Source organism: Mobula birostris, chromosome 11 (genome assembly GCF_030028105.1).
Source record: "Mobula birostris isolate sMobBir1 chromosome 11, sMobBir1.hap1, whole genome shotgun sequence".
Classification (NCBI taxonomy): Eukaryota; Metazoa; Chordata; class Chondrichthyes; order Myliobatiformes; family Myliobatidae; genus Mobula; species Mobula birostris.
In genome coordinates this window covers 49,611,720-49,635,806 of record NC_092380.1, presented here as the reverse complement: position 1 = coordinate 49,635,806, position 24,087 = coordinate 49,611,720, and the positions used below count along the sequence as shown (strand labels likewise).

At 39.6% G+C, this 24,087-nt stretch overlaps 1 protein-coding gene across 6 annotated transcripts in view; it reads right to left on the bottom strand.

Moving 5' to 3' along the window:
• Positions 1–14,195, bottom strand: part of phf21aa (PHD finger protein 21Aa) — a 385,951-nt gene extending 371,756 nt beyond the window's left edge. For 2 of the 6 annotated variants that reach the window (XM_072272216.1, XM_072272212.1), the window contains exons 1-3: positions 13,257–14,193; positions 12,561–12,593; positions 11,884–11,949 (exon numbers count right to left, since the gene is read on the bottom strand). In XM_072272216.1, coding sequence (XP_072128317.1) covers positions 11,884–11,949; positions 12,561–12,593; positions 13,257–13,310 — 153 coding nt within the window. In that variant the 5' untranslated portion in view covers positions 13,311–14,193. Of the gene's footprint in view, positions 1–6,790; positions 6,887–11,883; positions 11,950–12,560; positions 12,594–13,256 lie in introns of those variants that run through there. The other 4 variants (XM_072272213.1, XM_072272218.1, XM_072272215.1 and 1 more) reach the window with 4 other exon arrangements.
• Positions 14,196–24,087: the final 9,892 nt, after the last annotated feature.

The window sequence follows — 24,087 nt, the reverse complement described above, 5'->3', positions numbered from 1 at the left end:
GGCGATGACACAGCCAGTCAGGATGCTCTCAATGGTGCCCCTGTAGAAATTCCTGAGGATATGGGGATATGCTGAACATCTTCAGCCATCTGAGGTGAAAGAGGTGCTGTTGTGCATCTTTTTCACCACACAGCAGTACGTACAGTCCTTAATGATGTGATACCAAGAAACTACTCACCCTCTCAACTATAGTGCCATTGATGTGAACAGGGCTAGCTAACCTGTCTCCATTCTTCCTGTAATCCATGATCAACTCCTTCATTTTTTTTTGACATTGAGGGAGAGATTGTTTTCTTGGCACCACTGTGTCAGGGCGTTGACTTCTCTGTAGCTGTCTCACCATTGTTGGAAATAAGGCCCATCAATGTCATGTCATCTGCAAATTTGATCAGCAGATTGGAGCTGTGCATGGCAACACAATCATGGGTGTATAGGGAGTAGAGGTGGGGGCTCAGGACACAACCCTGGGGAGCTCCTGTGTTGAGAGTCAGAGAAGCAGAGATAAGGGAGCTCATCCTTACCATCTACTGATGGTCTGACAGAAAGTCCAGGATCAAGCTGCACAAGGCAGGGTACAGGCCGAGGTCTCAGAGCTTCTTGTCAAGCCTGGGGTGAGTTATACTGTTGAAAGCTGAATTAATAGTCCAAGAACAGCATTCTAACACAAGCATCCCTTTTCTCCAGGTGAGTGCTGTGGCTATGGCATCATCTGTTAAATGGTTGTGTCCGGTAGGTAAATTGGAGGTCCAGTGTGGGTGGTAGCATGCTGCAGATGTAGTTATTGACCAGCCTCTCAAAGCATTTGCTTATAATTGAGGTGAGCGAAACAAGACGCCAATCGTTCAGACATATTACCTTGCTTTTCTTTGGTACGGGGACAATGGTGGATGTTTTAAAGCAGGAGGGCAATATACACTGGGAGGGGGAGAGGTTAAAAATGTCTATAAACACATTTCTGTGGCAACAAGCGAGAATCCAGGATGGCATACTGCTTCCCTAGTCCAAGGATCAAGGTCATCTGAACAGGCACAGATTTTCTGAAAGGGAGAGGCAAACAGCCAAAAGTCATGATCAATACTGAAACTAACAATATAGCCAAGAGGAAGAAAGGAGGTCCTGTAAAAAGATTTGAGGCAATTAGGCAGAAACCCTTTGGTTGCAATCCCAAGATGTCTTCTTGTGCCATATGCTAGCAAAACAAGAATAGGAACATGGTACAATTTAAAACATGGCTAAGGAGCTGATACAGGAGGAAGAGCTTCAGGTACTTAGATCACTGGGCACTATTCCAGGTGGGACTTGTACAAAAAAGGATGGGTTGCACATAAACTTGAGGGTCACCAGTATTCTCGCAAGGAGGTTTGCTAATGCTATTCTGGAAGTTTTTAACTAACCATAGCAGCAGAATGGGAATCAGCACAGTAGGTGAGCAAGTACTTTGATGAGGGAAAGGCAGATGTTAGGACAAGATTTGTGAAGGGGAGATCGTGTCTAACAAGCCTGATAGAGTTCTTTAAGGAAGTGACCAGGCATATAGATTAGGGTAGTGCAGTGAATGTGATCTACATGGATTTTAGTAAGGTATTTGACAAGGTTCCACACGGTAGGCTTATTCAGAAAGTCAGAAGGCATGGGATCCAGGGAAGTTTTGCCAGGTGGATTCAGAATTGGCTTGCCTGCAGAAAGCAGAGGGTCATGGTGGAGGGAGTACATTCAGATTGGAGGGTTATGACTAGTGGTGTCCCACAAGGATCGGTTCTGGGACCTCTACTTTTCATGATTTTTACTAATGACCTGGATGTGGAGGTAGAAGGGTAGGTTGGCAAGTTTGCAGATGACACAAAGGTTGGTAGTGTTGTGGGTAGTGTACAGGATTGTCGAAGATTGCAGAGAGACATTGACAGGATGCAGAAGTGGGCTGAGAAGTGGCAGATGGAGTTCAACTCAGAGAAGTGTGAGGTGGTACACTTTGGAAGGACAAACTCCAAGGCAGAGTACAAAGTAAATGGCAGGATACTTGGTAGTGTGGAGGAGCAGAGGGATCTGGGGGTACATGTCCACAGATCCCTGTAAGTTGCCTCACAGGTGGATAGGGTAGTTAAGAAAGCTTATGGGGTGTTAGCTTTCATAAGTCGAGGGACAGAGTTTAAGAGTCACGAGGTAATGATGCAGCTCTATAAAACTCTGGTTAGGCCACACTTGGAGTACTGTGTCCAGTTCTGGTGGCCTCACTATAGGAAGGATGTGGAAGCATTGGAAAGGGTACAGCGGAGATTTACCAGGACGCTGCCTGGTTTAGAGAGTATGCATTATGAACAGAGATTAAGGAAGCTAAGGCTTTATTCTTTGGAGAGAAGGAGGATGAGAGGAGACATGATAGAGGTATACAACATATTAAGAGGAATAGATAGAGTAGACAGCCAGCACCTGTTCCCCAGGGCACCACTGCTCTGTACAAGAGGACATGGCTTTAAGGTAAAGAGTGGGAAGTCCAAGGGGGATATTGGAGGAAGGTTTTTTACTCAGAGAATGGTTGGTGCGTGGAATGCACTGCCTGAGTCAGTGGTGGAGACAGATACACTAGTGAAATTTAAGAGACTACTAGACAGGTATATGGAGGAATTTAAGGTGGGGAGTTATATGGGAGGCAGGGTTTAAGGGTCGGCACAACATTGTGGGCCAAAGGGCCTGTACCCTGTGCTGTACTATTCTATGTTCTAAGATTTCTCTCTACACCCTCTACCTCCCCTGACCCCTGCCACAAGGCTGCCAGTTTGAGCGTGTCCCAAATGAAGACTTTTATATCTACCAGCTGCATCCCTCTGGTGACTTAGTTCACAGTTACAACAAGTATATGGAACTAACATGTTACAACCATTGCAGAGATTTGGTTGAAAGAAGGGCAGATACAGTCCTTCAACCTTCCAAGATCCAAATGTTTCAGATGCAATACAGAAGGATTGCAATACAAAAGAGGTAAGGGAGCTGCTACTGATGAGGGAGACCATTGTGGCAGCACTTAGGGAGGATAGCCTGGATGACCCATCCAGTGAAACAATATGGGGAGAGCTCAAAAATGACAAAGGTGCAATCACAATGGTGGAATTACACTGAAGGTCTCCCAATAGCCAGCGGGAGATAGAGGAACAGATGTGCAAGCAGATTATGAAAAATTGTAAAAGCAATGGAATAGTTGTAGTGGGTGACTTTATCTATCCCAATATTGACTGGTACTCTCTTAGTGCCAGAGGTTTTGATGAGGCAGAATTTGTTTGGGGCAGCCAAGAGAGTTTCTTGACACACTATGCAGACACTACCAGAGAAGCAGCTATAGTTGACCTTGTTTTGGGGAAATAGTCGAGTTAGCTGTTTAGAGTTTCAGTGGGAGAGCATTTTGAAAAAAGTGATAATTGCTTAAGTTTTCAGATAATCACAGATATTGATACAAGTAGATCTTGAAGTTCTAAATTAGGGAAACTGAATGAAATGTGCCTGGAACATGCTGCCAGGGGAGTTGGTGAGAACAGATTCAACAGCAATGTTTAAGCAGCATTGAGAAAGTCAGGAAATGGTAGAATATAAAGCACACGAAGACAGATAGGATTGGTTTGGATTGGCATAATGGGCCAAAGAGCCTGTACCTGTGTTGCACTGCTCTATGTTCACATTCATACCTGCACACAATTAAAATCATTGAAGCAACCAAATAACAAAAGTACAATCAAGAGCTGATGGATCCCTTTCATTGGACAAAGGCAGTCAAGCTTCCAAAAATTTTAATACCGTACAGGCTGGGACTGTTTTCCCTGACATGAGAGCTGGAAAATTGTGCTGCCCCTTTGGGACTCAATGATGAGTCCACCAGAGCAGCACAGGGGCAGCTGGCAGCACAGACAACAGGAAAACGATGCAAGAGCTGAGTTAAACCAAAGTCACTGCTATAAGTTGTGACAACTACGTGACAAAGGTAAATCTGAGAAGTAGCATAGGCATTGGACCAAAAGTTCTACTCACTCTTCCACCAAATGATGCATTCTGCTCTGCTTCTCTTCTATCAGAGGAGGCTCAAAAAACAGAACTATTAATTCACCTCAATTTCCCAAAGTAACACAAGGATGAGTTCTCATTGCCAGTTTCAATTTACAATTTAAACAAATAACACATGAAAAAGGAGCATCTATGATGCAAATTCACATGAAAAATAGTCGCTTGAATGAGGCAACAGAAGTTACCAACAACACTTTACATTTAAACAAAAATGTCTTGAATGTTCAAAATCTTCAGTTACCTGCATTTCATGTTTAAGTCCACCCTATTGAAAAATAATCCCTAGTATAATCATTTATATTCAAGTATGAAAAGGTAAATCCAGAAATGACTATACACCTCTTCTATGTGATTAGTTTATTACATTAGAAAACAACAATACTTCAAAATACTAAGCAGCACTAAAGCACTTGGGACATTTTGACATGAAAGTTTCTATACAAGTCTTTCTCTCCTGTCAATGTTTACTACATGATACCTATATATGGGCTTTGCCCCTGGCTAATAGGGGCAGTTTCTTTTTATTATAATATGCCAATTTAAGGTAAGTTTATAGCAAGTTAATTTTGAAATATTATACCAATCACAAGGCCACAGATGCTTTGGATTACCAAGCAACCTAAGAGAACATGGGGACTGCGTAGAAATAAGAATTTGAGGTCCAGGATCAGGTACAATATTATTAAATGGCATAGCTTACTCAAGGGGCCTAATAAACTGCTCCTACTTCCATTTCTTGCATGACATTCTTAAAAGTCATCTTGGGTAATAATTATGTGAACCTCTTTACGTTGCATAAATGAAATCCCATAACAAAAACTCAGCTGCAGCATGCAATAAAGTACAACTCTAATAGTGAAATTATTTGGAATATACTTACACCACAGCTTAATGCTAGTAATCTGCTTTTTTAACCACCCCTCCATAATCAATAATTTAAGTTAAGCAATGTAAATGATACACAAGATTGGTAATTCCATGTCAAAACTGAAAGATCAGATTATTTGAATTAAGTTTGCAGCATCTCTGGAAAAACAACTAGCAGCTGTCCTCTAATCCATACTATTTCCTGACTTGAAAATATTTTGCCAATCCCTCATCACGGCTGGGTCAAAATCCTGAAACTCACTCCCTAACAGCATTGTGGATATATCCACACCTGAAGGACTGCAGCAGTCAAGAAAACTCGTCACCATCACCTGCTTAAGGACAATTAGGGATGGATGATTAAGTGCTGGCTCAACCTGCAAAGCCCACATCCCTTGAATGAATAAAGAAAAACAATATGCGGAATCATAAAACACGGTATTATAGCTTAGTAATACACATACACTATTATCTTCTACTTCTGGAATGTCTTGGGAACAAAGAAACGAACTTTCAGCTATTGTGGTGCATACACAATCAAGCCAGCAACAAAGTTACGATTATTTCCATCAATGCTTGGATAGCATTTCCACTGACACAAAAAACAATGCAATTTCAGAAGAACATAGGAACAATACTACCTCCAAGTCAAACAGCACTTTGACTTAGATGTATATGATCATTCCTCATCAACATTGGGTCAAAAATTCTAAACCCTATCCTACAGTATCATAAGAGTACTTTTGTCATAAAGGCTGCACTGGCTCCAGAAATCAATGTCCATCACATTGGTAAAATGGAATAGATAAAGACAAAAATACCAGCAACACCTTTAAAATAATAAAAACCCAAGCTAGTTTCTCAGTACATGGCTTTCAACAATGGCATTCATATACCACCTTTTACATAGTAAAAAGTCTCAAAAGGAAATTTGACACAGCATTACATAACAAGACAGGAGGCTGAAAGACGGAGGTGGTCAGAAGTATCCTGGCCAAGAATTTGAGGGGATGGGTGCCACAGAAAGAGTAATACAAATAAGGTATACACAAGGTAAGACCCTTCTGCCCTGCTACTCAACCACACCAGGATCAATCCATATCACAACTGCATCCATTCATCCTACTTCACACCCTTATGTTTTAAACCAGATTTTTGCTGAACAGAAATATTAAATGTCAGGTTACTTCATTTAGATCATGTTTTAAATGATAGAGCAAACTTCAGGCAAACAGTTGTACTCCACCCAAGTTTTTTTTTCCCTTAAAGTGCTGTGCACAAAATTTCAACATGCCAAAATATTTTTAATGTTAACTTGGGAGCTATCTATTCTGGCATTCAAAAAGGGTGGAGTCCCTACTTTAGACATTGTACTCATTTGACTTTATAATAAAAGCATTAATTGTTCTAAAAGAAAAAGACTCCAAATTAAAAAAGTACAAATTCAATTCCAAATGCAAAGAAGGAAGTCTATTTGTGTGAATAGTTTGTAATTCATGTGTTTACAGGATTGGTTAAATTAAATATTTCCTGTATGCCACGCAACTAAGAAGCAAAATTCATATAATGAATTTCAATCAGATTGACTGGAAATTATCTCCAAAAAAATTGTGCGACACTAGCCTCACAATTGTTGTGGACATTATACATGTTGTACATATGATCAGAAGCCATTTTTGTAAAACATCTATTTGTTACCACTGATTTCATTGTCCATATTATTGAAAACATTCAAAACCATAAACTAATCCCAGCATGCACAATTTAGAAACTGTTCTGGTTACCCTGCTACTTGATTATGTTATCTTTTATAGAATTACACAGATTAAAATCACTGAAGGGTGACTGGAATACATCAGTAAGAACATATTCTTACATATCAATATGAAGAGTTCTTTTAATGTCAGTCTTGACAGCTGCCGTAAGTGTGGTAGAGGCAACGTATTATGTTATGCGAAAACGTTTATATTATGTGAAAATACAAAATTTTTGTAACTACTGTGTCCCCTTTATACTCCATGGTTCTAAAAGTATAATGAAGTTAATCGAAAAGTTAACTTCTACTGATAACGTAACTTTTACAGCTTGACCAAGATGTGGTACTGTATTAAAAAAATCTGAACTTCAGCAATTAACCCATCATTAACTTTAGAGCCTATTTAGACAATTGCCACATAGGAAGCATCTTAGCAGCAATCCTAAAGCACGGAAGATGTAGCAACTGTCCTCTAGAAGTGAGGAAACTACCAAATGGCAATTAGCCAATAAAATGATATTCAATTTACAGGCACAAAACCACCAACACTTTAAAATCTGCTTTGTGAACCCTGATAAATGGTCCCATTTATATATATTTCTTTTGCTGATGTTCTCCAATTGAATTCTGTGGTTCTGAGTGTTTTCTAAGTCTTCTCCCCCCAGAAGAGAATTGTTATTTTATTTGTGGATGCATTCTAAACTAAATTTTTTTGTGACATGGTTGGGGGGGGGGGGGGTGCTCTGGTATGCACCCAACTAACCTACAAAAAACAAACTGGGCCTAAACTTGTGACCATTGTGGCAACTTCCACAACTGCCAGTGTGGACTTGCTGTACAAAGTTATCTATATCTAAAATCAACAAGGCCCTGTGCAACAGTATAGCCTTCCGCATTTTATGGACGAAACTAGTTTTGACCTGCCCACTCACCAGCTGAAAATATCCTTGAAAGCAGGAATAAGATCCACTCTGACATTTAGCAAGCTGTCAAAACTCAGAATGTACCTAACATTAAAAAAAGAATAAGCAAACTTAATTGGATAAATAAAACTTTTACTTAGCCAGGCCTTATGAAAATTCAAATAACATTTATTGTTCCTACATCAGTCTCAGCTGGCAGATTCACTAGTATAACTGCTGGAGAATTGCAGTAAGCTCATTCACTGCTGCCGGCCTCCAGGAAATCAATGTCAGAACATAACCAGCGAAGGATGGCAAGCAAGTTAAAGGAATCTGCTTTCACATAATCTGAAATCAGCAGCATTTACGCTGAGAATTGCCAGTGTGGAAGTCTCTGTATTTCATGGCAAATCCCAATTCCTTCAACATCTCCAAGTAAAAGGACTGAAGTGAAATACAAAAATCTCATTTTGTTATTCCACAGCATCTCTAAAACCTGAAATTACTTTTCCCTTTCAAGTTTTCCCACACATTATTCCTGGAGTTTTATTGATGAGGTAGCCATTAACCAATGTACTCTAGGCATTTATTAACTCTGCATATTAAAAGGATTTCCAGAATTTGATTGTAGGTCTTTCACAGGTGATGATGGTCCAACTTGGGCATAGTTGTACAGACGGGTGTTTGAGAAGCCAGCAGGATGAGATTATTAGCTGCTGCGGGGCTGCTGCACCTTCTGTTTGAGAACTGTTTGTGGCAATATCTGAAGTTGAGTTAAACATCCTGATTTAACAACACGGTGTTTTCAGTTAGCCTTTGTTTTTTTAAAATATACTGCTGGCTGGCCTCACTCCAATCTGAACAGCTTTCAAGAATGCAATTCTATCATAACCTGAGGAAGACCTCAATTAAGGCTATTCCAATACAAACATCCATTGAAAATCTACCCAAATTCAGCTGGGCTTTCCCAGCTAGTCTACTTGGAAGTAGTAGCATTTACCATGTCAGATTTGTGTACAAACTCTTGTTCAAATCTTGCTTTCAGAGATCCGATGTTGATTTCCTTGCACTGTTTTACCATTGGATTTCATGTGGAGCCAAACAGTGGAAAAGCAGCTTGATGGAAATCTGCAACACCAGCAAGCAAAGAGGGGGAAAAATCCTCAGATTCTGTGATGGATTCTGAGCACAGAATGCATGGGCCTTTTCATTTTGATGGGGATTATAAGGGTGCAAACAAGCAAGGCGAGATACTTTTTAAATAAAACAAAAAATACTGGAGTAGGTCAGGCAGCATTTGTGGAAAAAAAATGTTAAGGTTTCAGGTCTCCCACCCTTTATCAATAGTAATGAAAGGTTTTCGTCCGCATAATGTCCATTTCTTTACCCAGAGCTGTTGCTTGATCTGTTGGGTATCTCCAGTATTTTCAGTTTCATCTTACATTTCAAGCATTTGCAGTTTCTTGGTTTTCACATTTTTTACTATCTTTGGTTTAGTGAGTTTATTTAAGTGTATTTCAGATTATTTTACTTACAAATTATGAATATTTTTAAAGTTTTAAATCATTTATTTTTCATAGTTTTAAGACATTTCTGAATGTCAAGGGTATTTCAAAATATTGTAAAGGCTGCTTTCACAGATGGCAAAGCTGAAACATTGGTTTGGCTCCTGGTAAAAATTCCAGAGGTTCTAGGAGTTGGACTTAGTTTGTGTCACCCATAAGTTGAGCATTATATGGAACCTTCAATTTCAGAGCCATAGTGAAAATGAGTACCAAGTTTGAACACTGAGTAGAATCCAAATCATGAATTCATGAATTTGGAAACAAAGACAGAAAAGTAGTAAATCAATGCACGCATGCATCCCACTACATTTTTTTTACTCATGCAATTTAATCAAAAATTGTTACCGTGCTTGGATATCACTTCTACTTGTAACTGCATAAATGTTATACCATAGATCTATTTTTAACAAGACTTCCTTTAAAAAATTGTCAAGACATGTGATTGATAAACAGCTTTGAATACAATATTACAATAAAGTTTACCATAGGATATAATACTGCAATGACATTCAAAAATTTTTTAAACCGCAAATATATCACACAATTCATCTTTGCAAGTTTTCTTTTGACCTTTATACTTTTAAAATACTTTTCTAATATGTTATCTTTAATAACTACACAGAAAAATTCTAATACTGAGAATATATTTCCCATTTTCTCCTCAAATAGCAGGTCCCATAAACAGCAATCTACCATGCCAGCTTTCTTCCATTATTGAACTGGTTAAGGAAATAAAAGGTGTTCCAACAATTTCCTCCAAATTTAAGCTTCTGTTCTGAAAATCTACATCACTCCACACTCCATTCCAAGCCACAAGTGCTACATTCAGAAACTCAAGGCAGTGAGAATAAGCTTACATTCCTTCGTCACATTAACTGCTGCTCCAATGTGCTACAAGCTTTAGGTGATTAACAATACACTCTCTGCATATTCTTAATACCTCGCTGTCACTTACTGCTACTATGCATCTTCTCTTCAACCAGAACTAGGAAGCAAAGCCAGATATTGTAAACATTGCTTGCTATTTAATGGCTATCATTTTTGATGAGTTTTGTTGAAATTTTGTAGGATAAATCATATTCAGATAACCACAAACCAAAGCTTTATATCTATGCAGAAAATGTAGCATTGATTCCACAAATCCAAAGAGACAGCCCTGTACACCACAAATGGCCAGCAGGTGGTAGGTTTGCAGCAAGACAAGTTACATATTTTAGCAGCTAAAGGATTCAGCAAAATTGTCCAGTTGCATTCAAGAAAGAGGAAACTCAAGCACGGCATCTTCTGAGTATGAATATGTTCAATTATTTGGAGTTTCCATTTTTGCCATCAACAAGTCCTTGGTTTAGTAAAAACAGAAAATATAAAATCTATCTGAACAGAATTCAGAAATGTTTCTAATAGAAGGGCGGCTGCAATTAAAATTAATATTTTTGATGATTGGGCAAATTCTAGATATGCTAAGTGGTTTAAAAAACTTTAAAGTTTAAGAATGTTCACAGAAATTTGCAATTAAGTTTTTGGTGCAGTGGAGTATTTTAATAAAACATTAATGTAATTTAATACGGCTTCATTTGGAGAAATTAGGGAAGATGACCAAATGTTTGGTCAGAAGTGGGATTTAAAGGCTGATGTCATACACAAACACTTACAAGGGAAGGGAAATTATACCAATGCTTAATTAAAGCCATAAATACAGCAAAGTTTACAAAATAATAATAAATGAGCATGAGCAGTTCCCTGATTTATTAACCAAATCTTCACCCAAATCTACTAATTTAACTTACTAATACCGCCAGCTTTAAAAAATATTTATAAAATTGGCAAACTAAATCCAAACTGTCATTCTCATATTTCTGCATACATGGCTATAAAGGCAGTATCATGTGATCATAGATCAGTGTTGACTTTACAGAAATATAAAAAGATCAAGGCTTTAAAAAGAACGGAAGATTTAAAACTGTAAATGAGGATTCTGCATTAGAATTTAAAGTACAGTACATCAATAGGCCCAAGAATGGAAGTTTAAACTGCAATGCTTCTATGGCTTTTACCAGTTCTGCCTCAAAAATACATCATTTTTATCACATAGGCAGCTCAAGACACAAATTACTCAGAAGTGAAGCAAAATAATATTATTCAGAAAACCAAATCTTACATATCTTTACAAAATATTACTTGTCTCTTTTGAGCAGAGAGGGGGATGCTATAAATTAAATACTGGGTGTATTTATTTTATGGAACTGATTGCATAAAGAATCCAGAATCAGAAACAAAGAAATGAGGGTGGGGAAAAATAAAAATGGCTAAATCTTAAGAGTGCTTCTTAAAAGAATTAAATAAGACCAAGTGAGAATGAAGGAAGCCTATGGGAACGTAAACTTTATTTATGCAAAAACCCATTAAAATATCATTAAAGTACAATTCTGCACCACTAATGCAATTACAAAGGGAACTGACAATATATGAACAAAAGAGTTTCAGGAAGTCCAAGGAGATTAGAATGAAAGTATATGACTGAAGAAATATCTGTTTGTTCCAACACTTGGTTAAAAAAAGTACAACAAAAAGGATAACATGCATTTGGAACTCTCTCAACATCAGTTCTTCCCTTTATTTCCCAACCAACACCACTCAACTCCAACTACTAAAGCTTTCAGGAAAATCCATCTACCAGAAGAGATCATCTCTGGAGCAAACACAACCATTTGAAATAGAACAGTCACAAATTAATTATTCCCCTTACTTGTTTCTCACTGAGTGTGGTTATCTTGGCTTGCAATTCATGAAGCTGTTTCTTCAAATCAGCATTCTGTGAAATAAAATTTAACAATGTAATATCACATGTCATTACTAATACTAGCCCTACTATCATACTAGGAAAATGAGTCATTCAACATTTTCCAGTTGAAATATGCTAGAGGATCTCAAAAAGCCATTTTGGTTAGTCAATTTTTAAAAAATAAAATGTCTGTAGCTACCTCATTGTCTTTCCTTATTGGATTAAAACATTCTTACATTTCGGAATAAGACAGTTATAACATTTCATGAAAACAATTCTATTATGTCTATGAATAATTAGGAAACAAAATGAAATAAAACATTTTAACATCCTAAACTTTTAAAATAAATAAAGTAAATACAAATAACACACACAAAATGCTGGAGGAACTCAACAGGCCAGGCAGCATCTACAGAAAAAAAGCATAGTCCACATTTCAGGTCAACACTCTTCACGGGTCCTGATGAAGGGTCTCAGGCCGAAATGTTGATTATACTCTTTTCCACAGATGCTGCCTGGCCTGCTGAGTTCCTCCAGCATTTTGTATGTGTTGTTTGGATTTCCAGCATCTACAGATTTTCTCTAGTTTGTGATAAAGTAAATGCAGATATTTTAAAAGGTGAACACAGTACAAAACATACCTGTGGATCTTGTTTCATCTGTGCCACAAGTTTCTGCATGGATAAAATAGAGAAAGTTAATGTTCTAGGGAGGAGACAATGCCAGAATATACAAAGTATTTGAACTGGTTTTATTGATCAATCCAAGCTCTAAATTGTTCCACCCTACCTCTATTTTCCCCAATAAATATAAACTCTAATTAGCTCTAATTTGGCTTTATGATTCAAATACATCTAGGAAGTCCTCTACTGCTGATTAAGTGGGCCTTAAATTATTTATTTCCCATTCAAAAATCAGAAGTGAATAATACTTTCAGAGTACAAGCAACCCTATTTCATTAAATATTATGAACGCATTGATATTTTACGCTTTTGGATCCAAAGTTGTTCCTCACAGAAATCCATAAAAGTTAGACAGTCCACAACTTTTCAACAATTGTATGTAGTACTTTAACCTATTTAACTTACTCGCTCTTATCTTGTTATTTAAATAAGTGACATATCAAATTAAGTTCTTTTTAAAAAGTTAGCCTTATTTAAAAAAGTTTGCTAATTATTGTAATGATATAAATTGAAATAAATGCTTCCTTGCCAATTAATCTCATTTTAACAAACTCATACGACTTACATAGTGCGCGTGCTTTGAGAGGCTGTGGTTGAAATTAACATACATACATGCAATTACACGCAGTAAATTAAAATAAGAGACCAGATTACCTGATGAAACTGGATTTCCACTTTCAGAGCCTCCTGCAGAGTTTGCAACTCCATCTCCTCTACTTCCCGCGCCACTTTCCTTCACTTTTTTTCCTCTCCACCCCTCTAAAAAGGCCAAAAAATGGAAAGCCCCAGCTCCCCTTCTCTTTTTCCCCCTCTTTCCGCACGCAGCCAAAAAAATAATGAAGAGAGAAACAAAATCAACAAACAGGGCCCGAATAATTTCAGGAGGGGGAAAGTGCATCAAACATTGCGATCGGCCGCATGTGTATAAATATCAACTTTATTTGATATTGATAAAATGTTTTATACCTAGTATATAAAATATATTTAGTGAGAGAGAAGGGGAAATAGACAGAGAGTGAAGGCAAAACAAGTTCACCCATCCACCGGACTCATCACTCTGCACCGCCGCCGAACCAGAGGGGGGCGGTGAGCTGCCCGAGTCCAACCAACAGCAACTTCAAAAACATTTACCCCGTTCCTTAAATCATCGCAACCACAGGGCCCTCACGTTACAGTTAAAATCCCACCGAAAAATCAACCGACTGAAGGGGGGGGGTCAGAAGAAAAGCGGTCGGGGTGGCGTGGGAGGGGAGGGGAGGGAAAGGGAAAGGGGGAGCGAAATCCTTCGCGTTTCCAAATCCTGAAGAAAAAAAAGCGAAAAAAAAACACCTCGGTGCGAAACGGCCGACCCACAATTAAATGTTACTTCTTCAGTTGTTGGTTTTTTTTTCTCAAAAGAACTATAGTTTTCCTGTGGTAAAAAGGAGGAAAGATAATCCCGATTTCTTTTGCCCCCTCGGAAAAAAAAGAAAAAAAAGTGAGTGTGTGTGCGCGCGCGCCCCGGCCCCTCTCTCTCTCTCTTCTCTCTCCTCACTTACTTACTCGCCTCACGTTGAATCCCTTTGCTTCCCATCCCCCTCCACTCGTGCCCGCGCCTCGCTCGCTCGCTCTGTTGCCTGGCACGCGCGAGCTCCCACTCTCCTCACCCATCCCGGCTGTTCACTCCCCACCACCACCTCCCCCCCTCCTCCCGCCCCGCCAGCTGGCGCGCGTGCATGCACAGGGGGCGCGCGCGCTGCCGCGGAGAAGAGGGATTCACTGAGCGCGAGAAGTTGTGGAGGTGGGTTGGGAAGAGGGAGGGGGGAAGAGAACTACTTGACGGCGCGAGCGATGGCGAATTTATTTCACTTTGCCTAAGGAACAGCGGTGCTGTGGCTCTCATTGCCTAGGGAAAGTACCCGGATGCTGCGACTCCTCACTTTACTCCAAACTCAAATGGGATTATTTATTTAACTTTTTGTGTAACTTATTTTAGCATACCCATTCTGATTTATAACAGAAAACAGAGTGCTCTGGCACTCAAATCAAATGGTCAATTGAAAAAAGATAAACTTTCATTTTCAATTCCCACGATTTTTAGATTACTTTACCAAGTTAATCATTTGGGCATTTTGCAAGGGTTAGGTTTATAATAATTACCTGTTGTTATTAAGAATCCGAACTTAAAATAAATGTCGAAGTGTTATTCAGAAATGTGAATTTCTAAAATTAAACAAAAATATTTTATATTAACGGAACTGCTTTAAAATTGCCCATACATATGTTACCCTCACAATTTTATTACCTGTGCCTTTGACAATTGCGCATTTCTTTTAAGGTATTTTTAAACATTAATTTTTAAAACGTTATGATTGTCAGAAATATTTTAGTCTTCATTTGGATATATTTTAATTATTAGAATCCATATAATGATAACATGTAATTATTTCACGAAGGGCAAAAATTGAACTTTACAAAAGGATTATAAATTTGGACTTGAACTTGTTTCTGTTCTCTGTAGTTTAGTACAAAATGGCGGAAGAGTGCTTGAAAGTTTCAGTGGCCGGGTTTCAGATTTCAGACTGCAATAATTGGATTAGAGAAGAATCAAAGAAAAGAAACGAAAGGAGAAGGAGAGCTGATGCCTCCTCCTCCTCTCAAAAAACTACAATTTACAGCTATTATGACTGAAATTTAAAACCACGAGTGATTTTTATTTTAACAAAAACAAGTTAATTATTTTCACCAAGAGGCATTAACAATTTGTTCCCCATTGACGTATAGAAATGTTCAGAGGTTTGTTGCAGATCCTGCGATAAAAGGAATGAGACAGAATCCGGTTCTAATTAGTCTTCAGTTTAATTATTTCAGTTATTCCTATTATAATAGCGGTCCAACCTTTGTTATTTTAATAATTGTATCTGAGACTTTTGCTGACCGAAACAATAATGAAATTATGAAATTCTGTGTATCAAGTTTATAGGGTTCGAAAAATCTGCAGGCACGAACGAAGTCGACTAAAGTCCCAACATAGTATTCCCTTTAACTCTTCAAAGCCCAGTTTTATTTAAACATGCTTGCACCATTACTCTCGACAAAACCAACCTGCAAGTCATTTTACTATAATATTTAATTTTAAAGAGGTGTAAAATGCTTTGAATATAAACCCTTCCACGTTCACAATCTAAATTTTAACTAAATTATCGCAGTAATTAAATAATTGACTTTAAATGATAGAAGGAATTTATATGACTTTGTCCGCTTCAAACATTACATTTTTCAAACGTTCCTATTATTGTAGTAAATGAATAATAATAAAGTAACAGGCCAGTAATTGCATAAATTGGCTTGTGCCTTTTTAAACAATTTCATTGGCCAGTGTCGATCACATGATTCCTAAACTGTGGCATTTTAGCACGACTCTCATTGGCCACTAGAAATCACGTGGCTGATCTATATGTGTCACTTTTTGCGATTTTATTATCACAGCTGTTAATGGGTGTGTGATATGATTCTTACATTCGATTATTAGGGTTCCAGTGTTTATTAGTTAAGGGGGATGAAATCTGGGTAGATTCTTAGGTTTTCAACGAATGGTAGAGAATGCAACTTGAAGTAGTTTTAAGTATGGATTTGGACTACAGGTATAGCAATATTAAACCAGAACCACTTGTGCCCTAAAGTAGAAGAGTCTGAAGCCATCAGATCACCAAAATTTTATTCAAATCAAGTAATGAGGGAGGGAGGTTAAGTCTGTGAAGAGATCCCAACCAGGCTGAACTCAATTAAGACAGAAATTATCATAGCAACCTTGAAATGTGTCCCAGTGCCTCACAGCTTGAGACGTCTCATAGAAAATCTACATCATCTATTTTTGCAGATGATACCACTGTAGTGGGCTGCATCTCAAATAGTGAGTCAGAGTACAGGAAGGAGATAGAGAGACTAGTGACATGGTGTCAGGGCAACAACCTTGCTCTCAATGTCAACAAAAGAGCTGGTCATTCACCTCAGAAATGGGGTTGATACACATGCCCTTGTCTGCATCAGCTGTGAGAGGTGAGAGTTGAGAGCTTCTAAGGTCAGAGGCGCAAACATCACCAATAGCCTGTCCTGACCCAACCAGACTGATGTCAGTGCCAAGAAAGTTTGCCAATGCCTGTATTTCCCAAGGAGGCCCGAGAAATCCTCCAAATCAGCTAACGACTCTTACCAATTGTTATCGATGCACCATTGAAAGCAATTTGTCTGGATGCATAATGGCTTGGTATGGCAACTACTGCAAGAGCTCGCAGAGAGCTGTGGACATAGTTCATCATATTGCAGGAACCAGCCTTCCATCTAGGGATTCTGCCTGCACTTCTCACTGCCTCAGGAAGGCAGTCAGAATAATCAGAGGCCTACCCACCCCGGACATTCTCTCTTCCCTTGGGCAGAAGGTAGAAAAGCCTGGATGCACATATCTCCAGGCTCAAGGACTGCTTCTGTCTCACTGTTATCAGACACTGGAACTAACCTCTTGTACAATAAGTTGACCTTACAATCTACCTTTCTTTATCATTTACTTACACTACAGCTTTAAAAGAGTTTTTACACTTTCTATTGCATTGTTATTGTTGTACCTTATTCTACCTCAATGCACTGTATAATGACTGGGTCTGTATGAACAATATTTAAGACAAGCTTTTCACCCTATCTCAGTGCACTTGACAATAATAAACCAATGCCAAAACCAAAATCTGATTTAACCATTCAAATTGCAGGAAGGAATTTTCAGAAACACTGCATGGTTGCTTTCACTGTGGTCCATAGACATTCCAATCACCATTCTGCCCTCAAGGAAATGGTGGTCCCCAGAAGAACAGTGTTTTGGGAATATTCTAATTTTTCATCAGACATGTTGCATGGAGAATATGACTTCACGCTGAAATCCCATGCCATAAATTAATAAGATTCGTGGACATCCAGGGCACCTGCAATTTCTGTACCTAAGAACTTCCAATCTTTTATGCACATTAAGTACATGATGTACAGAAAAGGAGGTGGGGTAGCATTGCTGGTTAGAGAGGAGATTAACGCAATAGAAAGGAAGGACATTAGCCTGGAGGATGTGGAAAGGATATGGGTAGAGCTGCATAACACTAAGGGGCAGAAAACGCTGGTGGGAGTTTTGTATAGGCCACCTAAAAGTAGTAATGAGGTTGGGGATGGCATTAAACAGGAAATTAGAAATGTGTGCAATAAAGGAACAGCAGTTATAATGGGTAACTTCAATCTACATATAGATTGGGTGAACCAAATTGGTAAGGGTGCTGAGGAAAAGGACTTCTTGGAATGTATAGTCATAGTCATACTTTATTGATCTCGGGGGAAATTGGTTTTCATTACAGTTGCACCATAGATAATAAATAGTAATAGAATCATAAATAGTTAAACAGTAATATGTAAATTATGCCAGTAAATTATGAAATAAGTCCAGGACCAGCCTATTGGCTCAGGATGCCTGACCCTCCAAGGGAGGAGTTGTAAAGTTTGATGGCCACAGGCAGGAATGACTTCCTATGATGCTCAGTGTTGCATCTCGGAGGAATGAGTCTCTGGCTGAATGTACTCCTGTGCCCACCCAGTACATCGTGTAGTGGATGGCAGACATTGACCAAGATGGCATGCAACTTAGACAGCATCCTCTTTTCAGACACCACCATGAGAGAGTCCAGTTCCATCCCCACAACATCACTGGCCTTACGAATGAGTTTGTTCATTCTGTTGGTGTCTGCTACCCTCAGCCTGCTGCCCCAGCACACAACAGCAAACATGATAGCACTGGCCACCACAGACTCGTAGAACATCCTCAGCATCGTCCGGCAGATGGTAAAGGACCTCGGTCTCCTCAGGAAATAGAGACAGCTCTGACCCTTCTTGTAGACAGCCTCAGTGTTCTTTGACCAGTCCAGTTTATTGTCAATTCGTATCCCCAGGAATTTGTAATCCTCCACCATGTCCACACTGACCCCCTGGATGGAAACAGGGGTCACCGGTACCTTAGCTCTTCTTAGGTCTACCACCAGCTCCTTAGTCTTTTTCACATTAAGCTGCAGATGATTCTGCTCACACCATGTGACAAAGTTTCCTACCATAGCCCTGTACTCAGCCTCATCTCCCTTGCTGATGCATCCAACTATGGCAGAGTCATCCGAAAACTTCTGAAGATGACAAGACTCCGTGCAGTAGTTGAAGTCCGAGGTGTAAATGGTGAAGAGAAAGGGAGACAAGACAGTCCCCTGTGGAGCCCCACTGCTGCTGATCACTCTGTCAGACACACAGTGTTGCAAGCACACGTACTGTGTATGCGGGATGGTGTTCTGAACCAGCATGTCGAGGAACCAACTAGAGAGCAGGCCATTCCATACTGGGTGTTGAGTAATGAGGAAGGGTTAGTTAGCAATCTTGTCGTGCGAGGCCCCTTGGGTAAGAATGACCATAATATGGTGGAATTCTTCATTAAGATGGAGAATGACATAGTTAATTCAGAAGCAAAGGTCCTGAACTTAAAGAAGGGTAACTTTGAAGGTATGAGACGTGAATTAGCTGAGATAGACTGGCAAATGATACTTAAAGGGTTGACGGTGGATATGCAATGGCAAACATTGAAAGATCGCATGGATGAACTACAATTGTTCATCCCATTTTGACAAAAGAATAAACCAGGGAAGGTAGTGCACCCGTGGCTGACAGGGGAAATTAGGGATAGTATCAATTCCAAAGAAGAAATATAAAAATTAGCCAGAAAAAGCGGTACACCTGAGGACTGGGAGAAATTCAGAGTCCAGCAGAGGAGGACAAAGGGCTTAATAAGGAAAGGGAAAAAAGATTACAAGAGAAGGCTCAAACATGAGGAATTCTGCAGATGCTGGAAATTCAAGCAACACACATTGAAGTTGCTGGTGAACACAGCAGGCCAGGCAGCATCTCTAGGAAGAGGTACAGTTGATGTTTCGGGATGAAGGGTCTCGGCCCGAAACGTCAACTGTACCTCTTCCTAGAGATGCTGCCTGGCCTGCTGCGTTCACCAGCAACTTTAATGAGAGAAAGCTGGCAGGGAACATAAAAACTGACTGTAAAAGTTTTTATAGGTATGTGAAAAGAAAAAGATTGGTTAAGACAAATGTAGGTCCCTTACAGTCAGAAACAGGTGAATTGATCATGGGGAACAAGGACATGGCAGACCAATTGAATAACTACTTTGGTTTTGTTTTCACTAAGGAGGACATAAATAATCTTCTGGAAATAGTAGGGGACCGAGGGTCTAGTGAGATGGAGGAACTGAGGGAAATACATTTAGGTAATTTAGGTAAATTGAAAGGATTAAAGGCAGATAAATCCCCAGGGCCAGATGGTCTGCATCCCAGAGTGCTTAAGGAAGTAGCCCAAGAAATAGTGGATGCATTAGTGATAATATTTCAAAACTCTTTAGATTCTGGATTAGTTCCTGAGGATTGGAGGGTGGCTAATGTAACCGTGCTTTTTAAAAAAGGAGGGAGAGAGAAACTGGGGAATTATAGACTGGTGAGCCTGACATCCGTGGTGGGGAAAATGCTAGAGTCAGTTATCAAAGATGTGATAACAGCACATTTGGAAAGCAGTGAAATCATCGGACAAAGTCAGCATGGATTTGTGAAAGGAAAATCATGTCTGACGAATCTCATAGAATTTTTTGAGGATGTAACTAGTAAAGTGGATAGGGGAGAATCAGTGGATGTGGTATATTTAGATTTTCAAAAGGCTTTTGACAAGGTCCCACACAGGAGATTAGTGTGCAAACTTAAAGCACATGGTATTGGGGGTATGGTATTGATGTGGATAGAGAATTGGTTGGCAGACAGGAAGCAAAGAGTGGGAATAAATGGGACCTTATCAGAATGGCAGGCAGTGACTAGTGGGGTACCGCAAGGCTTAGTGTTGGGACCCCAGTTGTTTACAATATATATTAATGACTTAGATGAGGGAATTAAATGCAGCATCTGCAATTTTGTGGATGACACAAAGCTGGGTGGCAGTGTTAACTGTGAGGAGGATGCTAAGAAGATGCAGGGTGACTTGGATAGGTTAGGTGAGTGGGCAAATTCATGGCAGATGCAATTTAATGTGGATAAATATGAGGTTATCCACTTTGGTGGCAAGAACAGGAAAACAGATTATTATCTGAATGGTGGCCGATTAGGAAAAGGGGAGGTGCGACGAGACCTGGGTGTCATTGAAAGTGGGCATGCAGGTACAGCAGGCGGTGAAAAAGGTGAATGATATGCTGGCATTCATAGCAAGAGGATTCGAGTACAGGAGCAGGGAGTTTCTACTGCAGTTGTACAAGGCCTTGGTGAGACCACACCTGGAGTATTGTGTGCAGTTTTGGTCCCCTAATCTGAGGAAAGACATTCTTGCCATAGAGGGAGTACAAAGAAGGTTCACCAGGTTGATTTCTGGGATGGCAGGACCTTCATATGATGAAAGACTGGATCAGAAGGCTTATACTCGCTGGAATTTAGAAGATTGAGGGGGGATCTTATTGAAACGTATAAAATCTTAAAGGGATTGGACAGGCTAGATGCAGGATGATTGTTCCCGATGTTGGGGAAGTCCAGAATGAGGGGTCACAGTTTAAGGATAAAAGGGAAGCCTTTTAGGATGGAGATGAGGAAAAACTTCTTCACACAGAGAGTGGTGAATCTGTGGAATTCTCTCTCACAGGTAACAGTTGAGGCCAGTTCATTGGCTATATTTAAGAGGGAATTAGATATGGCCCTTGTGGCTAAAGGGAACAGGGGGTATGGAGGGAAGGCTGGTACAGAGTTCTGAGTTGGATGATCATGCATGATCATACTGAATGGCAGTGCAGGCTTGAAGGGCCGAACGGCCTACTCCTGCACCTATTTTCTATGTTTTTCTATGTTCCTATGTTGCAAATTCCTTCATAATATTTGAAAAAGCTCCCCATACTTTATGATCAATGGACATCTCTGATCTTTGACCACATGCTAAGGACAGAAGAAAAGGATACTCTCATGCAGTTACTTTTCATCTGACCAAGCCAGCAATCTATAAGTCCAGAAACAGATCATCAAGGGTTTTACTTAGCCCAACTCTATATCTCTCTTCCTGAGCTATTTCACACAATGGAATCCCTGGAGGAAAGCACCAGGTGTTCAACACATATAAGAATCCTTCTGTCACTGACTCTTACCCAGCAGAAAGCACAGAATAATGCAGCACAGAAAATCCCCAGAGCCCAGTGAGTCTTTTCCAATGATTTTACATCCACTTATAATAATCCTACTAATACTAGAGCCACTTTATTCTCCCCACATCCCCATCACCTCCCATCAGATTCTGCCATTCATCTACATCGAAAGGTCTGTTAAACTACAGCTAAGTTCAGATTCTGGAGATCAGGTTTAAACTTAGATCAACAAACAAAATGCTGGAGGATCTCAGCAGGCCGGGCAGTATCTATGGAAAAGAGTAAACTGTTGGCATTTTGGGCCGAGACCCCTCATCAGGACTGTTGTTTACTCTTATTCTTTTCCATAGATGTTGTCTGGCCTGCCGAGTTCCTTCAGCATTTTGTGTGTGTTGCTTGGATTTCCAACATCTGCAGGTATTCTTCTGCTTGTGAATCTGCTGGAGAAATCCACTGAGGTAAGCAGCATCTGTGGGATGGGGGTGGGGGGTGCGGGGTGCAGAAGGAATTGTTTGCAGTTCAGGTCAAAAGCCTGCATCAGAACAGTGAGGGCTCTGTTGGGTTTCAATCTGAAATGCCACAATTTTTTTGTCCCCACAGGTGCTGCACAACTTGCTGTTCCTTCAGCAGATTACAGCACCTGCAGTCTCTTGTATCTCCAGGTTCACATTTGGCTCACTAGAACAGTAATGCAGCAATTCTACTTATTGCTTCAATGCGCACCCTTTCTGCCCTTCTCACATCAGACAGACTGACAATATGATTATATTAAATTAATTTTAAAATAATTATTTGCAGCAGATTCTGGTTTCAAAAGTAACTGAACAAAATTCCAATCAGAAATATTATCACAACCTATAACTTGCAAGGACATCACCACAATCATATACTGAAACCTACTTCTTCTTGTATTGCGCAAGAGTCTGTGAATATTGGTGTTATATTGTACCCAATAAGGTTTGTCAAAAATGGCACAGATGTGGAGTACCGATCACCAATGCTTGGTTGCAATTGACAAAGTACTACACATTTACTATTGGTTAATCTGCAACCCTGGACTCCATATCCTAGGCTAGTTGGGCCTGTGACCTAGCCAGGTTGAGGAGTTGTGTGGAACACCAAAATTTGGCAGCAGTGGAAAGATTTCAATGGGAGGCAACATCACTACATTTGTGTGTAGTAATCAAGTTGTGGCATTGTGCATGGAGACATTGAGAAGACTGAACACATTATTGTATATAAGAGAGGGCACAGCAATTGGAACTGATAGAACACTACGGGAGTAGGGTATCCAAGGCTTAGGTACTGTGAGGAGAGGAATGATGAGAGACCAAGTGCCATAAACAGGGCATAGCTAGAGTGAGGAATCAGAGACTGGAATGAGGTGGTGAATGACTATCACAACCCAGTAGATGGAAAAATGAGGATTCAGAGGTGAGGTAGGAAGCAGATGGAGGAGCAAGGGTTCAGAGGCAAGGTGTAGCCATAATCAGAGATCAAGGAGGATCCATTGAACAGATTGTGGATTGGAGTGAGCTATATGTTAAAGTGTAGGGACTGAACAGGAGTGCCAAGCTTTGGAGTCGAAAGAAGAGCAGTACATCAGAGACTGATGACACGGTGGGAACCAAAGGACTGAGCCATGCTGGTTGAATAAATAATTGTGGTTGTTTTGTTGTGAGGGGAAAGGAGGAAAGTATCAAAAAAGATAAATAGTTTGCTTACAGTGCATGACAGCAGCAAGATTTTCTTGGCCCAGAGTTATCCAATGATGGGCACTTTATGACAATTTGGTCCAACTTTCCTTTTATTACTCTCTAAAGGACTTGCAAGGGGAATGATGTCATGCATAAATTGATACTCACTTGCATAGCACTGTGAACAGCGTCAGCGTCAGGCATATGTTCCACAGGATATTCATACCTCAAGCTGCATACATTGTTCTCTTCTCTCTTTATTGACAGCATTGGATCTAGGGATGTTGTGAAAGATACTTTTAAATCATGGCTGTTTCATACCTCAGCTTCATTTTCCTGCCTCAGCTTCATATTCTTTGTTATTAATCCCGTAGTAGCCAACTTTTTAGTGATTGAATAAGTCAAATGATATGTTTATCATGAATTATATTATTTATAAAATATATTCTCAGAATTCTATAAATAATATGTGTAAGGGGGTTTCGGCCAGGGGGGCTATATATGTATATCACATATCTACTAGATCAATTATCTATAAATCTACTAGATTTAGGAATAAAAGTTGTTTAATTGT